Source organism: Elaeis guineensis, chromosome 2 (assembly GCF_000442705.2).
Source record: "Elaeis guineensis isolate ETL-2024a chromosome 2, EG11, whole genome shotgun sequence".
Taxonomy (NCBI): Eukaryota; Viridiplantae; Streptophyta; class Magnoliopsida; order Arecales; family Arecaceae; genus Elaeis; species Elaeis guineensis.
The window spans coordinates 127,674,237-127,701,163 of NC_025994.2; the positions used below are offsets into that span (position 1 = coordinate 127,674,237).

At 49.5% G+C, this 26,927-nt stretch overlaps 1 protein-coding gene and 1 pseudogene across 1 annotated transcript; one reads left to right on the forward strand and one right to left on the reverse strand.

Moving 5' to 3' along the window:
- The first annotated feature begins 2,496 nt into the window (after nucleotides 1-2,496).
- Nucleotides 2,497-3,164, forward strand: LOC105045051 (uncharacterized protein At1g15400). The gene has a single exon (XM_010923247.4). It carries the CDS (start codon nucleotides 2,713-2,715, stop codon nucleotides 3,037-3,039), a length of 327 nt encoding a protein of 108 aa, XP_010921549.1. The 5' UTR covers nucleotides 2,497-2,712; the 3' UTR covers nucleotides 3,040-3,164.
- Nucleotides 3,165-3,243: 79 nt separating this feature from the next.
- Nucleotides 3,244-20,953, reverse strand: LOC105047461 (dynein 8 kDa light chain, flagellar outer arm-like; annotated as a pseudogene).
- Between the last annotated feature and the right edge of the window lie 5,974 nt (nucleotides 20,954-26,927).

Here is a 26,927-nt window from a genome sequence, read left to right on the forward strand (position 1 = left end):
AATCTGGATTTAATTATCCTACAAAGGACTTAAATAATTATATTTATAATGAATAATTACGATTAAGGAGTTAGTTGGCTCAAATGATTGGGTTAACTCTGCCCCATGTATATAAGATATTATCCATTTTAGCTCATGATCATTTTTGGGCCTCGATGAGCCTTGGTCATTTGGAGCTTCACGGTTTTACTCTTTATGCGGAGAGAAAAAATTTTAATCCATATTAGCCATACTTCCTCTTGACTCACAATTGATGTGAGACTGAAGATACGATCCCCTTACAATATGAATATTATCTGATCTCGGTTGGATCAATCATGAAGTATATGTAGCTTAATATGATAAGTAAACTTCAAAATATTAAGAATAATATAGTTTTAAGGATTAGATTGATTAATTAAGAACAAATCAGTCTTAATAAATTGAATGTAATAGAGGTTAAAAAAATATCTCTATTTAATGTCATCATAAGCAGATTGGACCTCCCATATATCAGATGAATTTCATCTTGAGATGTTTCATCTCCTTCCCTTTTAAGGATATGTTGTTTTAAAATTTTAAATTGAAACTTGAGTTTTCTCAAATAGATATCTCGTTCGGATAGACTTTCTTATCCATATTTAATTTTTTCTTTGGCTCGTATGCTCAAGAATCTATTGACCTACAAGAAAGGAATAGAATAATAGATGGAGTTTGAGAGTTTATTACCATAGAGGTCATGAATTCTGTTTGAGAGCCTTGAGAAAAGAGGAGGTCAGAAATGATATTTTTGTCCCTATCATGTTCTCTAGCACCGAGTCTGACCCTTTGATTTTCTAAATTGATAAATGTTGTCACTTCACAGTATGTGGGGGCCATCTCCATTAATGCCATGAGTTGAGAGCTTAAAGTTTTAAAGATGGTGCAGTAAAGTGACGTGACTTGATAAGTTTGCACAGAGGGGTCTGACCTCATGTGGATAAGAAATGAGATATTAAAAAAAATTTACTGAAAGTTTATTGTCAGTGTGCTGCCCTTTCAGGGAAGAACTTCCATCTAGCCCCCAATCTCTATTGAAATGGAGGTGAAGCTATTTCTAGCACATCTCCAAAAAAAGATAGTGAAGGCACGTAGTTGTTTCATGCTATCTGATTCATCATTTTTCCATCAAATTTTTGGGCATGAGCCCTCCTTTTAGCATCAATCTGTTACTGTGAGGTTCAAAATCTCAGACGGAGAGATCGGATAAAGCCATGCTAAAGTGACTATAGCGATCCGCTCCAAGTCTCCTTAGAAGGAACCTGCAAAATAAGTCAAAAATCGATAGAGATCCTCCGATCTTTGACCCTCCGATGTTTAAATCAGTTTGAGCCTCGAGAATAGAAGGTAGAAAAAGTAAAATAGAGAGCAGAAGGATTTGTGTGAAACTAGAGGGGTTGTGATTTTGTGGGAGCTCGAGTCCCAGCGGTAGAGTCTCTCTCTAGTTTGAGCTCTAATTTGAACTTGAAACTTGGGAGTCAGAATTTACCTGAAGGATCCTTTGATCTTCTATTTATAGAGGGGCTGATGAGGTCGTTAGACAATTAGGCCATTAGAGAGTTTGTTAGGCCGTTAGAAGAGTTTATTAGGTCGTTGAAAAAGTTTATTAGGTTGTTGGAGACCAGTTGTAGGTGAGCTAGAGCATAGTTATATATATTGACTGAAAATGAGGTCATACTTAGCTGTATGTACCAGTTGGGATGAGTTATAGCACGGCTGTATGTGAGATCGTGGCCAACTTTCGTAGGATGACTGTAGCCGTCAATGTAATAGTTCATTTCAATAAAATATCTAGGTGAAATTAAGTATCATATGAGATCCTGAATGTCTCGGATATTTGTAATACTCTGCTTCATATCAGTATTTATATGAGCTGAGATGAGTCAGATCGGTATTTATATGAGCTGAGATGAGTCAGATCAGCATTCAGTCTCTAATTCAGATCGGCATTCAGCTTTCAATTCAAGTCGGCTTTTTTATGAGCTCAGCTTTTCTGGTTCAGCTCGGCTTTATATGAACTCAGTCTCTAGTTTAGCTCGACTTTATATGAACTCAGTCTTCAATTCAAGTCCGATTTTATATGAGCTCAGTCTCTGATTCAGATCGATTTTATGATAATTTTGATTTTAAATTAAGATCGACTCTATGATAATTTTAAAATTTTTATGGATTTCAAATAGGAATCCCTCCTCCCTCACCAATCCTGCGTGACCGACTTTTTTTTTTTTTTTTTTTGTTTCTTTTTATCAGTTTGTTTAGTTGGCGTACCAGCGGGGAACCAAATAAAAAAGCGGCAAGCGTCAGGAGTTGTTGGGCAGGCTGGGGACTCATGGCACTGGGAAAGAAATAGTCCACATTGATCGGCAATTAAAAATAAAAAGATACATAAAGTATGAAAAAGAGAGAAGAAGCCAAAAAAAAAAAAAAAAAAAATTAAACGAGTGCAAAACGTGTTGGTCGTACTAATATTTTCAACTTTCTTTCGCTTACTCATAATGAATAGTTTGACAATTCTCTCCCCCTCCGAACACCTCTTCACTTATCTTCCTCTAATTATATATTGCAGAACAAAACAAATAATCCGCGGGTGGAAAAGGCAATATTTTCTTAGGATTCACCGTCATTACGGGGAGCCCAAAGAAACCGAATTATCGTACCGTAACAGGAACTGGATAGAGGAAGAGAGGGAGGGAGATGGCAGAAGCAGGGCTACAGAGATCCAACGAGACGTTTCGACGGTCGGGTTCATCTGGGCTGGTGTGGGAGGACCGCTTCTTGCCCGGGGAGATGAACCAACGACAGCAGCAACAAGAGACGAACAACAAGGGCGAGGAGGGGACCGGCGCTCGGATGGAGCGTAGCCGATCCAACGGCGCCGGCTACCGGACGGGCCGCGTTTCGCCCGCCCTCGACCCGCCTTCCCCCCGCCTCTCCGTCTGCGGCTTCTGTGGAATCTTCTTCGGCAATAAGCCCGCAAGCCCGGCCCACACCTCCAAGCCCAACCGCCGCCACCGGCGTTGATCTCCTCCTCTTCTTCTCCCTTCTTCTTCTTTTCTTTTCCTTTCTCTTTCCCTCCCCTCTTCACAAATTTGCTGTATATGCTGTGAGATATATGGATGGAGAACTTTGTTTGAGGTTTTACTGAATTCTGCTGGGATAAAGAGGGCCAAGCCTTTTGCTTCGATCTTTGAATTTGAAGAGGGATTACTTAAGAGAATTTGTTTTAAACCAACACATACTCCTTTCCGGGATCGGATGTAATTATGTGTCTTTTTTTTTTTTTTTTCTTTACCGGGTGAGTTTTTCATTTCTTCTCCCCCTGGCTTCCATCCATCCTCCCTTCATGGGATAACCAGCCGTGTTGTGAGGTCTCCTCGGCCAAGACCGGGCAACATGTGCGATAACTGAATTGATGCCATGATCTGACCTCCGTTTCTCTCTCTCTCTCTCCCTCCCCCTCATCATGCTCGTCCGTTGCCAATCATGTTTCTTTATCTCCATGATCCCACCCCAACTCTTTCGTGCTTCACGTCATCATCCGCACATTCAGAGTTTAATTAGTTGAGTTGACCTCTGTAGAAAATTCTTTTCCAGACATAATTTATATAGGGGTGACACATTGCGGTGATTAATATTCTGGTCCATGTTTTGTTTGTCACCATGTTCATCTCATGTCATAAACATTAGCGTTTGTCTGGGTCTCTCGTTCTTATCTTCTCGCGTGGTCTTCTGTCACGTCCGTTCACACTGAAATACGTGATTTCAGTGTAATCGGTTGATTGAATAAAGGCGAAATTTGATGGTCCTATGTAGAAAATTGGTAACCCAATTGGCATAAAATAGAGCTGATCGTAGACGAGTTGGGACACAAACAATATCAAATTCTAAATAGACCGGACTTAAAGCCTAACAAAAAATGATACAGTTTATATCTAAAATCCAGGCCCACAAACAGCTCTACATATAAAATCTCCCAACTGGCGTTGCATGCCTTTTCTCATATACCGCATTAATCACCGATTATCATATAGAATTGGTGAATTGAGCATAATAATAATAATAAATGATGAATTTTATATTTGGCAGAAGTATTTTTCTTCTTTAACAAGAAGAAAATAGGTAAAATGTTAAGATTGAATTCTATCTATGTGAGATCAAAACTGCAATATGAGGTTCTCAAATTATGTTAGCTATCTTGTATGGAAAAATGAAGTAGGAGCAACTTGACGAAAGCCTCTTCTAACAGTGAACATAATTGAATCGCTATGTATTCCAAGATTTGGATTTTTGTTATTTCCAAATTCATCTCGAAAGATCATCATTTTGATAGCAACATTGAACCGGCAGCACTTCCACTTTATAAAAATTATTTTATTAATTTTATATTATTAAAAAATGATAATAGTATGGTAAAAAAAATAAAAAATTTGGTGTGGGGTACCTAACATTTTTTTTTTTCTAGCACATTTGGTCACTCTCATAACTTGCGGCCCGCCCACGAATGTAGAAGTGAACGACGGTGCACTGGGACAGGTGTGCAGATTCCACCACAACCCAGCGAACCAGCCAGCCTCCCTCCAAGCGGAGAAAAGAGGCACCTTTGCCCCTGTACTCGCGGGCCCACCAATCATGCCGCCTAAACAAACAGACAAAAAAGAAAGAAAGAAAGAAACAAAGAAAGAAAGAAAAAAAAAAAAAACTAACGAACGTCAAGATTAAACCTCCGTAATTAATTAATGATCGGAGACGAGCCACAGGACCATCCAGAGACATTGGCTCATCGACATAAAAAAATAGGTGATTATATAATATTTATTTAAATTATTTAAATATTTTTCAAATTTATTTATTTATTTTTTTAATATTTTTAAAGTGAACAGATCTTCTGCTGTATCCTATGATATTTTTTGTGCACCATAGAAGATTTTGTTTTTTTTCCCATGAGACCTAGCATGTTACTCTCTGTCCGAGCGGTCCCCACCCCACCGAAATGAAGATTGAAAGAAACCAAATGGAACCGTTGGATTCTAAAGAGCCAGCTGCCCATCACCCGCGTCGCCCACTGTAAATAATCCAACGACCATCCATTCCTTGACATCGAGAACAGGCTCTCTCTCTTTTTTTTTTTTTTTTTCTTTTTTGAGTAACAATATTCTGGAACAGGCTTTTGCTTTTGGCACAAGACCACCGTGACGCTCTTATTGGCAATTTTGTAGAAAATAATCTCTGTATCAAGATTCTAGCTCTAAAAGAAGTTCCGTCCATAGCCAAACAAGTCTTCCGATTAATGCATGGTGACTGTACCCAGTTTCAATAACGTTGATTACTTTGCTGCTATACGCTTCCATCACTTTCATTTTCCCAAATTACATAGGATCTAATCATTCTCTTGATCACAATCGACTATTCTAATATGGATAGATAGATAGCTTGAGAACCAGCCGCAATGGCCCTACTTTATATCTATTTCTTCTCCAAAGAAACTTTATATCCGTTTCCCTTGATCGGTATCATGACAAGAGGATCCTGTGCTTTGGTTGATCTCTAGTACTTCCGGCAATAACTCTAGCCATAGAGTGGGATGCTCCTTGGATGTGGAACATTCTCTTCTGAATAATTTGAGGAGGTGTTTGGTTCACGATTGAAATCGGAATTGAAATAGAAACCGAAATGGCTTGAAATAGAAATTGGAATGCTCAAATCCTTCAAAGCGCTGGATTCGTGACCGAAATCAAAATTGAAATGAAAATTTGAATCCATAGAGAAGAGTAGAGATTGAATTCTACGTAGATTGGACCATTCCCATTCTATCTTAGAATCGAAATCGAAATGGGACTCCTCCCAACCAAATGATTGGAATGGAAGTCATCCATTTCTATTCATATTTCAGACCCCCACTTCCTCAAACCAAGCACCCCACTGCCCAATCATAATCATTTTAAAGGTCAAGCTATCTCTTTGGTTATCAAGTATGAAGTAGTGTACCTTCAAAAAAATATATATTTTTTATTTTTTTAACAATGTCAACATGCATCTTTTATGTACCGAAGTTTGATGCTAGTTACATCCCAAACCCTCAAGAATTGGTCAATTATATATATCTATTTTTGAATTTCATTAAAGTGATATCAGGTAGCTATGTCATATTGAAAGCAAATACATGACTTGTTTGACATGGACCAAAAGTCGATACAAGTAAAGGGGGCTTGGTATATCCGTTTTATTTACTATTTTTTCTTTTTAACAGAGAGAGCTAATTTGGAGGATTTGAACAGAAAAGTGTAATCATGGCTACCACGTCTCATGATGCCACAAGCAACTAAAATTGAAATTGTGCCGTATTTTTCGTGAACTTGAACAAGTGGAAACTGCTTTGACAGAATTACAAGACGATGAAGTATTTTGTATCACAACATGCGCCATGATGTATTTTGCATTCGCTACATACATACCTAGGGTAATGGATGATCTATAGGATTTCGGTATGTTAATTAGGTATCTAACATTGTCTTCCATCTGCCCTTAAGAATTTCGTAAGAGCCAAGCGCTAACAATAATCTCCACCCGTGATAATAAGTTGTATTTAATTATATATATTAGTTATTTCCAACAATCAAGTATCATACATGTGACCGACCTGACAATATATCTGAGAGAAGAGCAGCTCTAATCTCCTTTAATGTCTTTTATTACACTTGTAAAATAAAATAAGGATAGAAAGGAAAAAATTTTCTCAGAAAAATTAAGGAGAGAGAGCGAAACATTTATAGGTGAACTTTCCGTAAATTGATCTAAGATGTGGATACCTGTCGGATCCTGGTCTTGAACAACAATAACGAGTATCTTTTCAATAGAAAAATAGAGAAAGCAGCCGGTCGAGTGAGTCACGAAAGACCCGAATCTCGTCCCGACCATGCAATGCCATGTGGGCCCGTACACCTTATCAAACTCCTGTTACCAGAGAAGCACGCATCAGGTTTCCAGTTTGAGAACCGAACGAAATGGAGAGGATAGAAATGGAATTAAGATCGCCGAGGATTAGTCATTATCGATGGCCAAAAAGATGATGATTTTCTTTTTCCTTTTCTTTCTTTTCATGAGAACCGTGCATGCATCGGGGGCATAATAAATTTACTGTTGGTGCAAAAATCCATTTGCACCGAAAAAGCTGGAGTCGAGGAAGTTACGGTCGCCGTCGGAACCTGCAAAAGAAGTCTAAACCGGAGGTGGGGTTACTCCGGCAAGACCCTCCGACGCTCAAGTCAGTTCTTTGCCTCAACAAGAATGGAGTGCTCGAACGGAAATTTTAGCAGAGTTTTTAGGGAAAAACGAGAGCTTATAGAATAACGTATCTGGGGTTCCCTTTTTATAGACGGAGGGGGCAACAAATTGATAGCGACGCCTGTAACCGTCTGGTAGTGGGCCACCCAGAGTCAGGAGGAATTTATTACGGAGGGTAGTGGGGTGGATCCGTGGCCATTACCGGAGCGTGCCACGTGGAGTCGACCACGAGAAGCGGAGCGGCGTCCGTTGTCGCGACTTGCCAGAGGATAAAAGAATCGCGCGGTATCCGTCGCAGGAAGTGGAGCAGGACCGTGGAATGCTGGAGCCGCGTGGGATCTGCCGCAGGGAGTGGGGTAGAGTCATGGAGTGATGGAGCTGCGTGGGATCTGCCGCAGGGAATGGAGCAAAATCGCGGCTGTTACTGCAGCGCGCCAGGGGGCGGAGGTCTGTCGGCTGAAGTCCGGCTGGAGTGTCTGGCAAGAGGTGCTCGGAATCCGGCTTTCGCAGGGGTTCGGACGGAGTCTTCCTTTAGTCACAGCCGGGGACGGAGCCCGGCTCCCGTAGGAGGCCGGGCGGAATCTTCCTGTAGTTAGGTGCGAAGTCTGGCTCCCGTAGGAGTCCGGACGGAGCTTACCGGCAGTTGAAGTTGGCGACGGAGCCCGACTCCCGTAGGAGTCCGGGCGGAGTCCTCCTTGCGGTTGAAGTCGCGGGTGGAGCCCGGCTCCCGTAGGAGTCCGGACGGAGTCTCCCTTGGAGTCGTGGACGGAGCACGGCTCCCGTAGGAGTCTGGACGGAGTCTCTCTTGGAGTCGTGGACGGAGCTCGGCTCCCGTAGGAGTCCGGGCGGAGTCTTCCTTGGCGTCGTGGACGGAGCTCGGCTCCCATAGGAGTCCGGGCGGAGTCTTCCTTGGCGTCGTGGACGGAGCCCGGCTCCCGTAGGAGTCCGAGCGGAGTCTTCCTGCAATTAAAGTTAGGTGCGAAGTCCGGCTCCCGTAGGAGTCCGGACGAGGCTTACCGGCAGTTGAAGTTGGCGACGGAGCCCGGCTCCCGTAGGAGTCCGGGCGGAGTCTTCCTTGGCATCGTGGACGGAGCCCGGCTCCCATAGGAGTCTGGGCGGAGTCTTCCTTGGTGTCGTGGACGGAGCCCGGCTCCCGTAGGAGTTCGGACGGAGTCTTCCTTGGCATCGTGGACGGAGCCCGGCTCCCGTAAGAGTCCGGGCGGAGTCTTCCTGCAATTAAAGTTAGGTGCGAAGTCCGACTCCCGTAGGAGTCCGGACGGGGCTTACCGGCAGTTGAAGTTGGCGACGGAGCCCGGCTCCCGTAGGAGTCCGGGCGGAGTCTTCCTTGGCATCGTGGACGGAGCCCGACTCCCGTAGGAGTCCGGGCGGAGTCTTCCTGCAATTAAAGTTAGGTGCGAAGTTCGGCTCCCGTAGGAGTTCGGACGGGGCTTACCGACAGTTGAAGTTGGCGACGGAGCCCGGCTCCCGTAGGAGTCCGGGCGGAGTCTTCCTTGGCGTCGTGGACGGAGCCCGGCTCCCGTAGGAGTCTGGGTGGAGTCTTCCTGCAATTAAAGTTAGGTGCGAAGTCCGGCTCCCGTAGGAGTCCGGATGGGGCTTACCGGCAGTTGAAGTTGGCGACGGAGCCCGGCTCCCGTAGGAGTCCGGGCGGAGTCTTCCTTGACGTCGTGGATGGAGCCCGGCTCCCGTAGGAGTCCGGGCGGAGTCTTCCTGCAATTAAAGTTAGGTGCGAAGTCCGGCTCCCGTAGGAGTCTCGACGGGGCTTACCGGCAGTTGAAGTTGGCGACGGAGCCCGGCTCCCGTAGGAGTCCGGGCGGAGTCTTCCTTGGCATCGTGGATGGAGCCCGGCTCCCGTAGGAGTCCGGACGGAGTCTTCCTTGGCGTCGTGGACGGAGCCTGGCTCCCGTAGGAGTCTGGACGGAGTCTTCCTGCAATTAAAGTTAGGTGCGAAGTCCGGCTCCCGTAGGAGTCCGGACGGGGCTTACCGGCAGTTGAAGTTGGCGACGGAGCCCGGCTCCCGTAGGAGTCCGGGCGGAGTCTTCCTTGGCGTCGTGGACGGAGCCCGGCTCCCGTAGGAGTCCGGGCGGAGTCTTCCTGCAATTAAAGTTAGGTGCGAAGTCCGGCTCCCGTAGGAGTCCGGACGGGGCTTACCGGCAGTTGAAGTTGGCGACGGAACCCGGCTCCCGTAGGAGTCCGGGCGGAGTCTTCCTTGGCGTCGTGGACGGAGCCCGGCCCCCGTAGGAGTTCGGACGGAGTCTTCCTTGGCGTCGTGGACGGAGCCCGGCTCCCGTAGGAGTCCGGGCGGAGTCTTCCTGCAATTAAAGTTAGGTGCGAAGTCCGGCTCCCGTAGGAGTCCGGACGGGGCTTACCGGCAGTTGAAGTTGGCGACGGAGCCCGGCTCCCGTAGGAGTCCGGGCGGAGTCTTCCTTGACGTCGTGGACGGAGTCCGGCTCCCGTAGGAGTCCGGACGGAGTCTTCCTTGGCGTCGTGGACGGAGCCCGGCTTTTGTAGGAGTCCGGGCGGAGTCTTCCTTGGCGTCGTGGACGGAGCCCGGCTCCCGTAGGAGTCCGGGCGGAGTCCTCCTGCAATTAAAGTTAGGTGCGAAGTCCGGCTCCCGTAGGAGTCCGGACGGGGCTTACCGGCAGTTGAAGTTGGCGACGGAGCTCGGCTCCTGTAGGAGTCCGGGCGGAGTCTTCCTTGGCGTCATGGACGGAGCCCGGCTCCCGTAGGAGTCCAGGCGGAGTCTTCCTTGGCGTCGTAGACGGAGCCCGGCTCCCGTAGGAGTCCGGGCAGAGTCTTCCTGCAATTAAAGTTAGGTGCGAAGTCCGGCTCCCGTAGGAGTTCGGACGGGGCTTACCGGCAGTTGAAGTTGGCGACGGAGCCCGGCTCCCGTAGGAGTCCGGGCGGAGTCTTCCTTGGCGTCCTGGACGGAGCCCGGCTCCCGTAGGAGTCCGGGCGGAGTCTTCCTTGGCGTCGTGGACGGAGCCCGACTCCCGTAGGAGTCCGGGTGGAGTCTTCCTGCAATTAAAGTTAGGTGCGAAGTCCGGCTCCCGTAGGAGTCTGGACGGGGCTTACCAGCAGTTGAAGTTGGCGACGGAGCCCGGCTCCTGTAGGAGTCCGGGCGGAGTCTTCCTTGGCATCGTGGACGGAGCCCGGCTCCCGTAGGAGTCCGGGCGGAGTCTTCCTTGGCGTCGTGGACAGAGCCCGCAAGGGTCAATCCCGCTGAGAACTTCGGCCATGGGTATTTTATACCCAACACCAGTCCCCTTACTTCTGAGTTTGAATTTCGAACGAAGAAAGTACAGAGAGATTGGCATAGCCGAAGTTGCCTCCTCGAATCCTGTTCACGACCGCCCCCAGATATTTTGGCATTAAATGTGTGCATGCTGGAGTCTTTTCGAATCAGGGGGATACGAAGGGACCCTTCGAAATTCCCGTCGGTACACTGGCCCAGGTACGGTGCCATAATGGCCCTACCAATCCGTCAGCCGCTTTTAGCCGCCTGCCGGGGGGAGTGGGACACGTGTCGGGCGCGGGCCGGCTTGAGGAGATTCGCGATCATTATGGCGCCGGATCTCAGGGTCTATTTAAACCCGTCCTTCCACCTTTAGGGACCCTATTTCGTTTCAGAGTTCTACCAGTATCTGCCCTTCCTTCGAGAGCCCTGTTTCTGTTGGCGTCTTCTCGGGCCATAGGTGCCCTTCAAGTCGTCTCTGTCCTCGCCCCTCTGCATCCCTCAGAGCGATCTAGGTTAGTCCCAGCACCTTCATCTTTCTTCCCTCCACTTAGGGGCCTCTTCTTCGCCATTATTTTTTTGTATTCCTCTGAGTTAGTTTCCTGTGACCAATCGCCCTGTCCGTCTTCTTCGGGATCTTTAGAGTCCTCATTCGAAGTTATTCGAAATGTCGTCCGGCTCTTCCGCTCCCAGCGGTTCCAGGAGTTCTTCCGCCTCAAACCCCCAGGTCCCTCGCTCTGTAGACGAATCCGCGTCTGGGGCTGGACTCCGCCCGATTTTTGTGTCGGGCGCCATTCCATGTTCCCTGACTCCGGAGGAACTCCTTCTGATAAGGGTTCAGTATGGAGTTCCTCCGGAGTACGACTTGGAGCTGCCTGGCCCCTCTGATCGGGCTAGCACTCCCCCATCCGATCGTTTTTGCCTGTATCAGGAGGCATTCCGTGCCGGACTCTGGCTTCCGCTTCCGTCCTTTGTTGTCGCTCTTTTCCGCTTCCTAGACATCTCCTTGGCTTCTGTTGCTCCGAATTCTTTTAGATTTTTGATAGGATTTCTCTCCCTTTGCCACGTAGTCGAGGTCCAATCGTCCCTCTCCTTGTTTAGGCACTTCTATACCTTCAAGCGTCATCCTTCGGCGAAGGACTGGTGGTACTTCTCTCCTCAGTTCGACAAGAAGGGGTTGCTGAAAGGTGCCCCTTCTTCAATCCACAATTGGAAGGGGAAATACCTCTTCGTCCACTGCCCGACCCTGAGGCTGGGCCTGCCCCCTTGGGGCTCTCTGAGGGATTCTGTCCGTCGGGCCCCCAGCCTGGGGGAGGATGACCTCCAGGCTGCCCGGAAGCTTTTCGCCTATTCCGCTCCTTCCCTTCCCAATCTTCTGAGGGAGCAATTTCTGTTCAACATTGGCCTGAGCCCCCAGGATCCTGCGAGTACTTCATCCTTTCCTTTCTCTTCTTTTCTTCTGTCCTTCTTTTTTCTTCTCTCTTTTTCTTTTTCTTTTTCTCTTTTTTTTTTCTTTCTTCCTATTTTTTTTTTTGATCTCTGATTTCTCTCCTCTTTCTCTTCTTCTTTTCTCTTTTTTTTTTTTAAGGGATGGACGCCGAAGCAGCACGGATGCTTGCCAGGGGCCTCAAGGCCCACAAAAGAAAGGGTGCTGCGACCGTCAGATCAGCAAAGAGGGTCAGGACGGAGGAGTCGAGCTTGGCCGCGCCCATCCAGGTGGCTCCAGCGATCGATATTCCCTCGGACGCCGAACCTACGGCCCCCCGGGCCTCTTCGAGGAGTCCACCGACTGGGGCTCCCGCTTCGGGGGTCCGCCCCATGGAGGCGCCCGTAGCCGAGAGGGAGAAGAGAAGGAAGTCGGTGGCCCGCAGGATGAGTAGCCGCCGAGCCACCGCTGATGAGTCCCTCTGTTCCGAGGAGGAGCCGGAGAATCCCTTCAATGACAGGGACTTGATCAGGCGGTTAATCGACGGCTGCATTCTGCCGGAGGTCGTCGAGAGGATCGACCGCACCGATCCTGAGCAGCGGGTCTGGGACTCCCTAGGGTCCTTCCTCGAGGTAAATAAATCTCTATTTAACCGGCTATTCGACCCCTGTTCTGACCCCTTTGTCGCCCTTGCAGATTGGGCACCAGCTTCTCGCCAATATCGAGGCGACAAATCGGACGAGGAGGGATGCCATCCAGGTGGAGGAGCACTGTCGGGCCAAGGTCGCCCGCCTTAAAGAAAAGGCAGCCGAAGTAGTTGCCCTCCAAGAGGCCCTGGAAAGAGAGAAACAAGCCCGGGAGGAGGAGAAGCAGACCTTGGAGGAGTCAGCGAGAAAGGCGGAGGCCGAGGTCGCCAACTTGGCTGAGCAGATTCCAGTCCTGGTCTCGGAGGTCAGGGTCCTTGCGGTAGAGGAATTCAAGACCTCCGCGGAGATGAGGGACCTGAATGTCCAATTCGGCCAGGAGGCGTTCATCAAGAGGTTCGAGCTCTGCCAAGAGAAGGTGGCCAGAAAATTTTCGGAGCTCGACCTCAGCTTCCTAGGTGAGGAGTCCGAAGATGAGGCCGGTCCCTCGCCCGCTACCACTGCTATCGCAGCCCTCTTGCTGGGGACGCCGAGTTCTCCAACCCCTGCCCCTGAGGTCTGAGACCTCCGACCTTGTATTTTTATTTCATCGTAATTTTTTTTTTCTTTTTGTCTTCAAGAATCATCCAATCAATAAAGTTGAATTTTTTGTCGTGGGTGGCTTCTCCCTCCTCCCCTTCTTCTCTCTGCTTTTCTTCCTGCGATGAGTCGTGTTTTGACGCTTTTGCCTTCCGATGGCAGTGTCCTGCAGAAGCACTTCCCCTGCCCCTGGGGATCCCGCTGAAGTCGACGATCCAACGGCTAAAGAAGGAAGTCCTTCACTTGACAAAAAAGTCAAAGAAGATGGAAGGCGAGCTTCGCAGATTGAGAGGTCATTCTGAAGCCACCGCGGAGGCCACCCACTTTCGAAATCTCCACGTGAAGGGGATCATGGAGTATAGCCGGAGGAAGGCGAATTTCACGAAGGAGCTTGAGGAATGCAAGAAGAGCGCCAGCGATCGAATTTGGGCTCAAGCCGCCAAGATTAGCGCCCTCAAGGTGGAACTGTCGACTGCGATGGAGAAGATCGGCCAGCTAGGAGGAAGTTCGTCCCGGCTCTTGGCTCGGGCCGACGGCGATCGGGAGTGATCGAAGAAGGTCTCCGACCTTCAGCAGCAGCTTCAGGACGCCGAGGTGAGCTACGACGTGCATCGGGCCGGTTGGCGCAGGCAGGTAGAGGAATATAAAGGGAGACTCAGGGCGGCGACCGACGAAGTCGCCCGCCTTAAGAGGCAGCTGGCTGACAGGGCTCAGCTGACTTCTGCCCGGGATTCCAATGAACTCCAGTCCCTGAGAGGAACCGTCGAAGGGCTTTCTGTCGCCCTCGGGGAAAGGATGGCTGAGCTGCAGCTATTGAAGATCCAGCTGGCATACGAGCAGCAGTCCATTGCGGATGCGGAGGCAGAATCTGAGGTCCTGAGAAAGAGGCATCGAGAGGCGAAGATCGAGAGCCAGCGACTTCGTCAGGCGCTCCAGAATGCGCTGCAGAGAAGGAGAGAGCTAGAAGAAGAAATTGAGAATCTAAGGCAGTCCTGGATGAGGGGTGGAGCAGATAATTCTAGGTCGGAGGTAGCAGAGCTTCCCTAGGACTCTTTTCGTCCTTCTGTCCTTTCATGTATATATTTTCCCTTTTGTTGTTTCGTCCCGCTTTTGTCATTTTGCTTTTCTTTCCTTGGTCTTCCGGGCTTTGAAGTGTGTATTTCGGAAATGGAATGAAAAAGGGGTTTTGTATTACCTCGTCCGTGCGTTGTATTAAATTATCGTCCGTCGAACTTTTTTTGTCGTTCGACTTGTCTGATGTTGACGTCGTTGGGAGGCGCCTAGTCGTCGATACGTTGGCTTGCCTTCCTCGTCGTTCATGGCCGCAAGCTCGAGCTTGGCGGTCCGAACTCCACATTACTTTGGGGACGTCGCTGTCTTCTTGACCTGTGTCGAGAGCCTTCTTAGAGGCCGGGGGGGTTTGGTGGGAACTCCCCATCTTTGTTGAGACGAGATTCTTTAGGTCTTTGGTGTGGTTCGTCCTTTATCTGTTTCCGTCGTAGCTCGTCGCTCTTCCTCTTTAATTTTCCTCCTCTTTCCAGAGTGAGGGCCCTCCCCTCGCTTTTTGCGGGGTTGCATAGGAGTGTGGAGGTGCCGCTGAGGGGCCTTTTTCCTTCACCCGATCTTGTCGGGCGGTCGGGTTTTGTCACCATCAGGACGAGGTTCTCCTCCCGTTCCCGCGGGGGCACGTAAGGGCCATCGCCAGGGTCTCTCCCCCCAATCCGGTCTAAAAGAACCAGACCTTCGACTTTGCTCATGTCAGGATGAGGTTCTCCTCCTGTTCCTGACATGGCTGTGGGGGCACGTTAGGGCGCTGTAAGGCCTCTCCCCCCATCCGGTCTAAAAGAATCGGGCTTTTAACTTTGCTCATGTCAGGACGAGGTTCTTCTCCTGTTCCTAACATGGCTGTGGGGGCACATTAGGGCGCTGTAAGGCCTCTCCCCCCATCCGGTCTAAAAGAACCGGGCTTTCGACTTTGCTCATGTCAGGACGAAGTTCTCCTCCTGTTCCTGACATGGCTGTGGGGGCACATTAGGGTGCTGCAAGGCCTCTCCCCCAATCCGGTCTAAAAGAACCGGGCCTTCGACTTTGCTCATGTCAGGACGAGGTTCTCCTCCTGTTCCTGACATGGCTGTGGGGGCACGTTAGGGCGCTGTAAGGCCTCTCCCCCCATCCGGTCTAAAAGAACCGGGCTTTTGACTTTGCTTATGCCAGGATGAGGTTCTCCTCCTGTTTCTGACATGGCTGTGGGGGCGCATTAGGACGTTGTAAGGCCTCTCCCCCAATCCGATCTCGAGATAATCGGACTTTCATTTTAGGTATGTTAGGATGAGGTTCTCCTCCCGTTCCTAACATAACTTTATTTTAGGCATTTGAAGGGGTTATACCCAGTCGTGACAAATCCATGCCAAATGGGAAGAGCATGTCAAGTAGAGAGGAATTTAGATTCAAGGTGAAATCGTAAGTGATACATTTACAGGTTTCTCGAGTTCTACGGTTGCGGGAGGTCTGCTCCTCCTTGAGGCCCTCCGGTGATGGAGTCGATGGTCCCGATGGGAGGCCGATCTCCGGGCTGCTCCTCCCTTCTTGGCGGTTCAGGTTGCGGAAGGGCCCTTGGCCGATCTCCTCTACCCTCAGGCCGACGTCGGATGAACCTGTCGAGTCGACCTCGCTAGATGAGCTCCTCGATCTCGTCTCAGAGCTGGATGCATTCCTCCGTGTCATGGCCGTGGTCGCGGTGGTAGAGACAGAACTTGTTGGAGTTGCGCTTCTCGGGGTGTGTGCGTATCCTCTCCGACCTAGGGAGCTGCTCCCTGACCTCCATCAGTACCTGGGTCTTCGAGGCATTGAGGGGGGCGTAGTTGCGGAACCTTTCCAATGGAGAACCCCGCCGAACCCCGCGATTCGGACTCCTCTGCCTGCGCACCCAGGGTGGAGTATGGGCACGCTTGTGCCCAGGAGGGGATCGAGAACGCGGCCGGGCTTCTCTCAACCTTTTTCTGACTGCGGGCTTACTCGAGTCTCTCGTCTGCCGCTCTCTCGCTGTCTCTTCATCCTTCATTTTTAAGGCTTCTTCCGCTCGGGCGTATCTTTCAGTCCGAGCCAACAAATCAGCAAAATTCCTGGGGTACTTCTTCTTCAGAGAGAACAAAAGATCATTCTTCTGAAGGCCGCCCTTCAGAGCGGCCATTGCGACTGATTGATCCAAGTTTCGGACCTCCAGCGCTGCGACGTTGAAACGGTTGATGTAGGCCCGAATGGACTTTCCTTCCCTCTGCTTGATATTGATGAGGGACTCCAAACCCTTCCGGGGGCACCGGCTGCTGACAAAATAGGCCACAAATTGGTGGCTCATTTGATCGAAGGAAAAGATGGTACCCGATTTCAGAGCCGAGTACCAGTTTTTCGCCGCTCCCTTCAAGGTGGATGGGAAGGCCCGACATAGAATGGCGTCGGGAGCACCGTGAAGCAGCATCATCGTCCGGAAGGCTTCCAGATGATCAACCGGGTCTGAAGTCCCGTCGTAGCTTTCGAACTGGGGGAGCTTGAAGTTTGGCGGGATCGGTTCCTGCATGATCATTTGAGAGAAGGGAGGGTCAGTACAAATATCCTCACCATAAGCGGGGGGAGCATGGCGGAGTTCTTCGATCCGCCGGTTCATCTCTTGGAGTCTCCGGTCTAGAAAATCCTCCCGACTTCGAGTCTCGAGGGTCCTCTGGCAGAACGGGGGCAGAGATCTTCCAGGGGTGGAGTCGTGGTCTGATTGAGGGCTCTCCACCCTCGGGTTCATTTTTCCAGGAAGGACGGGGCGGCTGGCCCAAGTGGCCCACCCCACCGCCGGATTCTGGTGTTCCGGGGATACCCTTTTCAGGCGCACTGATGTCTGCGGCTGCTGCTGCTGCATAGCCTGCACAGCTTCTGTGAGGCCTCTGACCGCTGCGCTAGCAGATCAAACTGCTCCGCACCGACCGCCGTCGTCGTCGGAGGAGGAGGTTGAGAAACAGGAGGGGAGGCCGGAGTCTGAGATCTGACCGCGGAGGCCGTGGATCATCGCGTGGATGCCTTGCAGGGAGGCATCGAACAAGGACCAAGTGGAGAAAGGAGGGGGGAGGGGACGTCGGAAGAGATGCCTGGGGGCGGTCCAGTTGAGCGCTCCTTTAAGAACAAGGATACTGCGAAGACACAGGACCCTCCTTCTAGCGCCAATCTTGTTGGTGCAAAAATCCGCTTGCGCCGGAGAAGCTGGAGTCGAGGGAGTTGCGGTCGCCGCCGGGACCTGCAAAAGAAGTCTAAACCGGAGGTGGGGTTGCTCCGGCAAGACCCTCCGACGCTCAAGTCAGTTCTCTGTCTCAACAAGAATGGACTGCTCGAACGAAAATTTTAGCAGAGTTTTTAGGTAAAAATGAGAGCTTATAGAATAACGTATCTGGGGTTCTCCTTTTATAGACGGAGGGGGCAACAAATTGATAACGACGCCTGTAACCGTCTGGTAGTGGGCCGCCCAGAGTCAGGAGAAATTTATTGCGGAGGGTAATGGGGTGGATCCGTGGCCATTACCGGGGCGTGCCACGTAGAGTCGACCAGGAGAAGCGGAGTGGCGTCCGTTGTTGCGACTTGCCAGAGGATAGGAGAATCGCACGATATCCGTCGCAGGAAGTGGAGCAGGACCGTGGAATGCTGGAGCCGTGTGGGATCTGCCGTAGGGAGTGGGGCAGAGTCGTGGAGTGATGGAGCTGCGTGGGATCTGCCGCAGGGAATGGAACAGAATCGCGGCTGTTACTGCAGCGCGCCAGGGGGTGGAGGTTTGTCGGCTGAAGTCCGGCTGGAGTGTCTGGCAAGAGGAGCTCGGAATCCGGTTTTCGCAGGGGTTCGGACGGAGTCTTCCTTTAGTCACAGTCGGGGACGGAGTCCGGCTCCCGTAGGAGTCTGGGCGGAATCTTCCTGTAGTTAGGTGCGAAGTCCGGCTCCCGTAGAAGTCCGGACGGAGCTTACCGGCAGTTGAAGTTGGCGACGGAGCTCGGCTTCCGTAGGAGTCCGGGCGGAGTCCTCTTTGCGGTTGAAGTCGTGGGTGGAGCCCGGCTCCCGTAGGAGTCCGGGCGGAGTCTCCCTTGGAGTCGTGGATGGAGCACGACTCCCGTAGGAGTCCGGACGGAGTCTCCCTTGGAGTCGTGGATGGAGCCCGGCTCCCGTAGGAGTCCGGGCGGAGTATTCCTTGGCGTCGTGGATGGAGCCTGACTCCCGTAGGAGTCCGGGCGGAGTCTCTCTTGGAGTCGTGGACGGAGCCCAGCTCCGGTAGGAGTCCGGGCGGAGTCTTCCTTGGCGTCGTGGATAGAGCCCGGCTCCCGTAGGAGTTCGGGCGGAGTCTTTCTTGGCGTCGTGGACGGAGCCCGACTCCCGTAGGAGTCTGGGCGGAGTCTTCCTGCAATTAAAGTTAGGTGCGAAGTCCAGCTCCCGTAGGAGTCCGGACGGGGCTTACCGGCAGTTGAAGTTGGTGATGGAGCCCGGCTCCCGTAGGAGTCCGAGCGGAGTCTTTCTTGACGTCGTGGATGGAGCCCGGCTCCCGTAGGAGTCCGGGCGGAGTCTTCCTGCAATTAAAGTTAGGTGCGAAGTCCGGCTCCCGTAGGAGTCCGGACGGGGCTTACCGGCAGTTGAAGTTGGCGACGGAGTCCGGCTCTCGTAGGAGTCCGGGTGGAGTCTTCCTTGGCGTCGTGGACGGAGCCCGGCTCCCGTAGGAGTCCGGGCGGAGTCTTCCTTGGCATCGTGGATGGAGCCCGGCTCCCGTAGGAGTCCGGGCGGAGTCTTCTTGCAATTAAAGTTAGGTGCAAAGTCCGGCTCCCGTAGGAGTCCGGACGTGGCTTACCGGCAGTTGAAGTTGGCGACGGAGTCCGGCTCCCGTAGGAGTCCGAGCGGAGTCTTCTTTGGTGTCGTGGACGGAGCCCGGCTCCCGTAGGAGTCCGGGCGGAGTCTTCCTTGGCGTCGTGGACGGAGCCTGGCTCCTGTAGGAGTCCGGACGGAGTCTTCCTTGGCGTCGTGGACGGAGTCCGACTCCCGTTGGAGTCCGGGCGGAGTCTTCCTGCAATTAAAGTTAGGTGCGAAGTCCGGCTCCCGTAAGAGTCCGGGCGGAGTCTTCCTTGGCGTCGTGGACGTAGCCCGGCTCCCGTAGGAGTCCGAGCGGAGTCTTCCTTGGCGTCGTGGATGGAGCCGGGCTCCCATAGGAGTCCGGGCGGAGTCTTCCTTGGCGTCGTGGATGGAGCCCGGCTCCCGTAGGAGTCCGGGCGGAGTCTTCCTGCAATTAAAGTTAGGTGCGAAGTCCGGCTCCCGTAGGAGTCCGAACGGGGCTTACCGGCAGTTGAAGTTGGCGACGGAGCTCGGCTCCCGTAGGAGTCCGGGCAGAGTCTTCCTTGGCGTCGTGGACGGAGCCCGGCTCCCGTAGGAGTCCGAACGGAGTCTTCCTTGGCATCGTGGATGGAGCCCGGCTCCTGTAGGAGTCCGTGCGGAGTCTTCCTGTAATTAAAGTTAGATGCGAAGTCTGGCTCCCGTAGGAGTCCGGATGGGGCTTACCGGCAGTTGAAGTTGGCGACGGAGCCCGACTCCCGTAGGAGTCCGGGCGGAGTCTTCCTTAGCGTTGTGGACGGAGCCCGGCTCCCGTAGGAGTCCGGACGGAGTCTTCCTGCAATTAAAGTTAGGTGCGAAGTCCGACTCCCGTAGAAGTCCGGACGGGGCTTACCGGCAGTTGAAGTTGGCGACGGAGCCCGGCTCCCATAGGAGTCCGGGCGGAGTCTTCCTTAGCGTCGTGGACGGAGCCCGGCTCCCGTAGAAGTCCGGGCGGAGTCTTCTTTGGCATCGTGGACGGAGCCCGGCTCCCGTAGGAGTCCGGGAGGAGTCTTCCTTGACGTCGTGGACGGAGCCCGGCTCCCGTAGGAGTCCGGGCGGAGTCTTCCTGCAATTAAAGTTAGGTGCGAAGTCCGGCTCCCGTAGGAGTCCCGACGGGGCTTACCGGCAGTTGAAGTTGGCGACGGAGCCCGGCTCCCGTAGGAGTCCGGGCGGAGTCTTCCTTGGCGTCGTGGACGGAGCCCGGCTCCCGTAGGAGTCCGGGCGGAGTCTTTCTTGGCGTCGTGGACAGAGCCCGCAAGGATCAATCCCGCTGAGAACTTCGGTCGTGGGTATTTTATACCCAACATTTACTAAGGCCAAAAACGAGGAAGAGGTCTACAAGTTGAGAGTATGTGTACGTGCGCACCTTCTTCGTGTGATGGGCCGTCTGCCTGGAGCTGGAACTGCCCTGGGTAGCATAGGCCCGCCTGGCGCATCGAAAGGCATGCAGTTGGATGAACACCGGCATGTCGGCTGCCATCACCTTCACCCGGAGCGACGCTGCTGCTGCATTCATCATCATCATCTCGATATGCGGCATTAATGACTTCCTCCCCGGCACCAGCTCTGCGGTGTTCCTGTTCCCGGAACCGGCCTGGTGCGGCATTCCGCGGCCATCATCGCGGATCTGGACGGCTCTCGATGCTTTGGCCTTGACTCGCATGCCTTCTCCACCACTGCTGCGTTGGCTGCTGCAACTGGATTCTCTCTCAGGCCCGTCGATGGTTCCCATAGCGATCGGTCGGTCTCTAGGGGCGGGTTAGCGTCGGATCTGCGAGCAGATATAAGGAGAGGTACGTGGGAGCCTCGAACGAGGATTGATCTGTCACGGTGGAGACCGCTAGCACCGGATAATAAAATATTATTATGGGGCAAAAAGAGAGAGAGAGAGAAGAGAGGCGGAAATAAATGACGGAGCAACCATGTGCCTAATTAGCAGGAATACTAAATGCGTGGGCTCAGGCCGGTGGAGTGGAGATATCTTCTTTTTAATTTGTTTCTGTCACCGGTCCGCGATGCGCGTAGCTGTGATTATGGTTGAGCCCCGCTAATTTTGGCTTTCGCTGTCGGTTGGCACCGACGGGTGCCAGCACAAATAGGACCCGGCCGCCACCAAGCGGACGGCTCCTTCTACTGCGGCATGCTTGTTCTGGCTATTCCCACCCGAAACGGCTCCGAGTCTTTGATCAAGCTTGGATTCTCGATCTTCCCCTTCTTTTAGATGGTGGCTCGTTTCTTTATAATTAGCAGGAATACTAAATGCGTGGAGATCTTCTTTTTGTTTGTTTCTGTTACCGGTCCGCGATACGTGTAGCTGTGATTGTGGTTGAGACCCACTAACTTGGCTCTCCCTGTTGGTTGGCACCAACCGGTGCCAGAACAAATGGGACCCGGCCGCTACCAACCGGACGGCTCCTTCTACCGGCGCACGCTTGTTCTGGCTTCCCACCCGAAACGGCTTCGGGTCTTTGATCAAGTTTGGATTCTCGATCTCCCGTTCTTTTAAACGGTGCCTCATATGTTTTAATTAACTATGCAACATCAAATCTTTTAATCACCAATTATTTTTATTTTATATTCTGAAATTTTTTCTTCTTTGCCCTCTTTAGCAGTGCAACATCATGCTGTAAGGCCCTTCGTACCTCGACGACATGGACCTTCTATTACTCATATGTTCTTCACAGATGATAGTATGCTAGCGGCTCATGCCATGCTTGCTTAACCTGCTTGTTTAAAGCTTCTTTCTAAACTCTTATCGTTTTATATCTGGGCAAGCAGTGAATAAGTCACATAATATCTTCAGTCCATCCACTCCAGTGGCAGAAAAGGTGCTCATTCGAAGGTTTCCATGCATGCCCTTTTGAAACAAGATCCTTGGACTTATTTGGGCGCTCCTATGTGTGGGTATCGATTGTCTTGCCATGATTTTTCATATATATTGGATAGGGCTGAGGCTGAGATTGGTACGTGGCAATAGAAGGATTTCTCTCTCTCTCTCTATAGCAGGGAGCGCAACCTTGTTGTGATCAGTCTTATTTTCTACACCCTTGTATCTTATGTCATGCATCTTTGTGTCGAGGGCTGTTCTTCTACAATTGGAATCACAATTTCATTCTTTTCTTTTACAGACATTTTCCACAACAAAGGAAGGTACACCTCATATCTTGGAAGGTTGACCTCATATCTTGGAAGGTTGTCTGTGCTACGTTAGCTCAAAGACCGTTGGGGCTCCACTCTTTTCTGGCTAGACGGTAGGAAATATTTGCTAGGCTGGTTGCCCAGATGGTTTTGCATGATCATTCTTTAGGGGGCTAGTTTGTGAGGGCAAAATATCGGTTCTTTGGGCAATGGCATTACTATAGTCGGCCTTTTTGTGTTCTTCCGTGATCTGGCATTGCATTTGTGATGCTAGTTCCCTTATTATGCATCATTTCTTGTGGTCTGTTGCTAATGGATCACATTTTCGATTATTGGAGGACCCTTGGTTATCACCATTGCCTTTGAATGCATGGCCAACTTATCTGAATATATATGCAGACAAGTCGGCCAAATACCACTTTGATGCTTTCATTATCACAGATCGCACATGGGCTATTTTGGCCTTACAATCTCTTTTTTTGCCTAATATGATGACCCCTGTCAAACATCCTTCCTCTATTTTGGGATATGACTCCATGTTTGGGATGTATCTATTTGGGATGTGTCCCTATTTGAGATGTATTGGCTGGGAATAGCTGTATGATGGGTTGATATTTATCTTGTACAAGCCCTTAGATGTATATTTAATGGGATAAACCTCAAGCATGATAGCAAGGAGTTTAATTCTCAATACGGTGTCAGAGCCATAACTATCTCCATTCTCTTCCATTTCTCTCCCGTTCCTAACCTTTTTCATCCCATGCCCACCACCCTTCCCCACCACCTATCAATCTCACGACCAAAACCCAATCACTCTACCATCCAAAATCTCCACCGCAACCTCAATCCCTTCATCCAAAATCAGTCCTACTCACTGTCCTTTTCATTCAAAAACAAATCCCCAACTTCTCTAATCCTTGAACCTTTCCTGGTGATTTGCTCGCTCGCTCTTACCCACGTTGTCTTGCCGAGCCGCTTCATCCTCCTTGTAGTCTCTCTCTCTTCCTCCTCTTATCACTGCCAACGATGCTGCCTTCCCAAGGCTGAAGGGGGTCTCTTCCACGGATGAGCCACGACGATAATGATGTCCTCTCGTAGTCCCTCGTTTGACCTTGATCCGTCTGTGCCGCTCTCCATCCAGCTACCGAACCATGCTGACCAACCGGAGCTCCTTTCCCGTGTTGCCTACCCAGATCCAGCGCCTCCCCTGACTCTTCTTCTCTACTTGAGGCCTCTTATTTGAACCAACTCAACTGAACCAGTCCACACCAAGAGCACCGGCTCAGCCGGGGTTCCCCTCTATCCTATTTGGGCTGATATAGGCTGAATCTCAAATCATTCAAGTCAGCTCCGTATCATCGTGTTCTTGAGCATTGTACTTATAATGATTGAAGTGGCTCAACCAATTGTGGTCAAGCTTGATGGGACTAATTACAGCCAATGATCCTTCATGATGAAGATTTTTCTAAAAGGATGGAGGCTTTGAAAATATGTTACTGGTGACATTTCATATCCAGTCGAACTTGGTGACTCTTTTGCTCAATAAAAAATCAATAACAACAAGATCATGACATGGATTTCAAATACTGTCATTACATCTATTAGTTTGCAATTTAGCAAGTTCGACACCGTAAAGGAGGTTTGGAACTTTCTCGTCAAGCGATACAATCAGATAAATTTTGCCCTTAAATACAAGCTCGAACTGGATATTCGCAATCTCAAACAATAACCGGAGCAATTAGTGGCTGATTTTCATTCTCAGATGTCTCTAATTTGGGATCAACTTACTCTGATGGAGTTCATATATAGAAAGTTGGGAAGCAAGAAGAACATCAAAAAGGGATAGATTATGAGAATGAATGACTCCATTATGGCTAGCAGTAATGAATGATTCATTTGTAGTTTGAATATGAGGTGGAGAATGAAGAGAAGAAATATATTGAAAAATATTGGAGTCAAAGGTCATATGGTTGGAGGCACCAGAATCAAAGAACCACCTATCCAATGACTTATCTGGCAGAATGGAGGTGTCAAAAGAAAATGAGGCTGCAGTATTACTAATAGAGAGAGCTTGATGAATCATTATCTGGATATCATGGATAATAAGAGATGTGGCTACTTGTGCTGTAGGCTTTGACACGACGGTAGCAGTAGCGGAGGATGGATGATCTCCATGACCTCGAGTCTTCGCTCGAATATTGTTGGAGTTTGGATGGGAACAATTCCAAATAATATGTCCAACCTTCTTACATTAGGTACACTATGTGGAAGATACATCTTGAAATCGAGAACCAGGTAGAGGTCAAGAACCAGATGCCTTATTAGGATAATTACGGACAATATGGCCAAACTTCTTGCATAAGTAGCACTAGATTTGAAACAGACCCTTCAGTTTGACCTGTGCAGCCAAAATGAGAGAACCATCAGGGTTGGAGGAGATGATCTTTTTTTAAGTTTCTTCAGCAATCAACTCAGAAAGGACAGTGTCAACAGATGGAAGAGGAGATCTGTATAGAACAGAGGCCCAAACAAATTCAAACTCATCACGAAGAGTCATTGAAACTAGACTAGGCAGAACTCTTCACAAAACTGATAATAGAGTTCAGCATCATGGGTCCAATTGGACCTTATTTTTGTCGATCAACTATGTGAAAAAAGACTGACAATAATCTTTTCTCCCTCTGGCTATGTTGTGGAGGATTGCTCGATAAGAAAGAAAATTGGAACAGATTGTAAGATTGGTTGTCTGTTTCTTCTGAATAAGCTTTATGTTCCTCATATTTTTAGTATTCACTCCGTCGCTGCTATTTCTTCTACTGACTCCTCTTTTATGTCTTGGTACAACCATTTAGGTAATCTTTTCTTTTCAAAATTATCTCAATTCGTTAACAAAAGATTGTTAGATTCTGTCTCTGTGATAAAAGTGTTGGGAATAGTGTCCCAAAGCCAATCGTCAGCCTGTTGACGGTTGTGCTCATTTTTGTATTAGTACATGAATTATAAATAAATAAAAATTATTTTGATATTTTTTCATCACAAATGTTTCATCTTCTAATGAACTCATGTGTTGTGGTGAAGTCCTTAGGACTATTTAGACTCGACAAAGGAGGATTTGTCGCTTAGTCCTTAAACATGTTCGTGACCAAATGATACGTTGTTACCAAGGACGACAACGTTTATCGAGCATAGGTCGTTGTGTGCCATATGGATTGATTGTCCTCATAACCAAAGAGTGTGGAGACACTGGTATGGCATACATGTGAGATGTAATGGTACATCTGCACTGAACGTGACCAACTCCGGAACTATTTCTGCTGTCAAGATTTGCTTCGATGGGATATGGGTATAAATGTTCCTCCGACCTGAGACCACCACGGTGATTTGCAAGCAACTCACTGCACTTAGGCACTGGACTACCTGAATTTCTAATTCAGTGACGGAAGGTTGCTGGGTGTAGTCAAGTACTTGACTTGTCGGTGCATGTGTCAAGATGGGATTGACCACTCCAGTTTAGGAGCTGTGTACAGTCGTGTTTCAATTTAACAAAACCTTGGCCAGGGTAGTCCTAGTGAGGAGTCACAGGACTAATTGAGTTGAGCACGATTCGGATGATATCATCAGGGTTGACAGTTTAACCCTGAGTCGTCCTAAACACAGGGGTCAAAAGGGATGAATTATATGGTAACCATATTCACGTAGGTTCTGAATGTTGCGATTGCAATTATTCGACCTATCCGGTCATCGGGTACCATTGCTAGATGGTCACTTCGATTAGTACAGGAATTGGTTCCTGTGCTACCGGTTTAGGTTCGAACCTGCGGGGTCACACACATTAGAGGTTCCTTTCTGATCTGATGGCTGATTAGGAGTCTTATCTATCTGGAACTCTATGATTGAGAATTAGGATTCTCTAATCATGAGTTCCACACATTTTGGGTACCGGGGTCAAAATTTTGAATTTTAAATTTTGAATTTGAAATTTGAACTCTTTGATCAGGGTTTCATATTGATGGTCTCTGATGCCTGATTGTCCATTGGATTTGAACTCAATATTTATGAAAGGTTTAATTAGTAATTTAATCACTAATTAACTCAATTTGATTGAGTAATTATTTTTGGATCAAGTCCAATTGAATTGGATTCAGTTTGGATTGACCCGATTAGGTTAAATGTTGACCTAATCGCTAAGGTGGTTTAGTCTCTGATTTGATCAGGGGTTAGGTTTAGTTAATTCCTGATTTGATTAAGATTTTATTGAGCCTAATTAAGCCTAATTATGTTGGGTTTAATCTGGTCTAATTGTGCTTAACCTATTTTAAACTAGGTTGGCTCAATTTGAATCAAACCACCTTGTTTTAAATTCCCTGCGACACCCAACTTCCTTGCACCCATTTGAATTCACGAGAAGAAACTTCTCGTGAAATTTTTCTCACGCAAAATCCTTCCCCACGCCCTTATTTGTGCGCCATATGGATGGATAAAATAATTAGTTAGCCATTCAAATTCAAAGCATGTTTGAATTTGAATGGATAACTTATCACTTGCCCTTTCATCCTTATCTATTTTGTGCGCCATATTACTTACACGAGAAAAGGTTTCTCATGAAACATTTTCCACGCACAAAGAGCCACGCCCCTTCTCTTCTCATGCCCAAAAGGATAGGGATAAGTTGGTTTTCGTTTGAATTCAAATTTGATTTGAATTCAAATGTGTA

What these genes read in the sequence shown, in the direction of transcription:
- LOC105045051 (XM_010923247.4), top strand. Translation starts at nt 2,713, where the DNA reads ATGGCAGAAGCAGGGCTACAGAGATCCAACGAGACGTTTCGACGGTCG.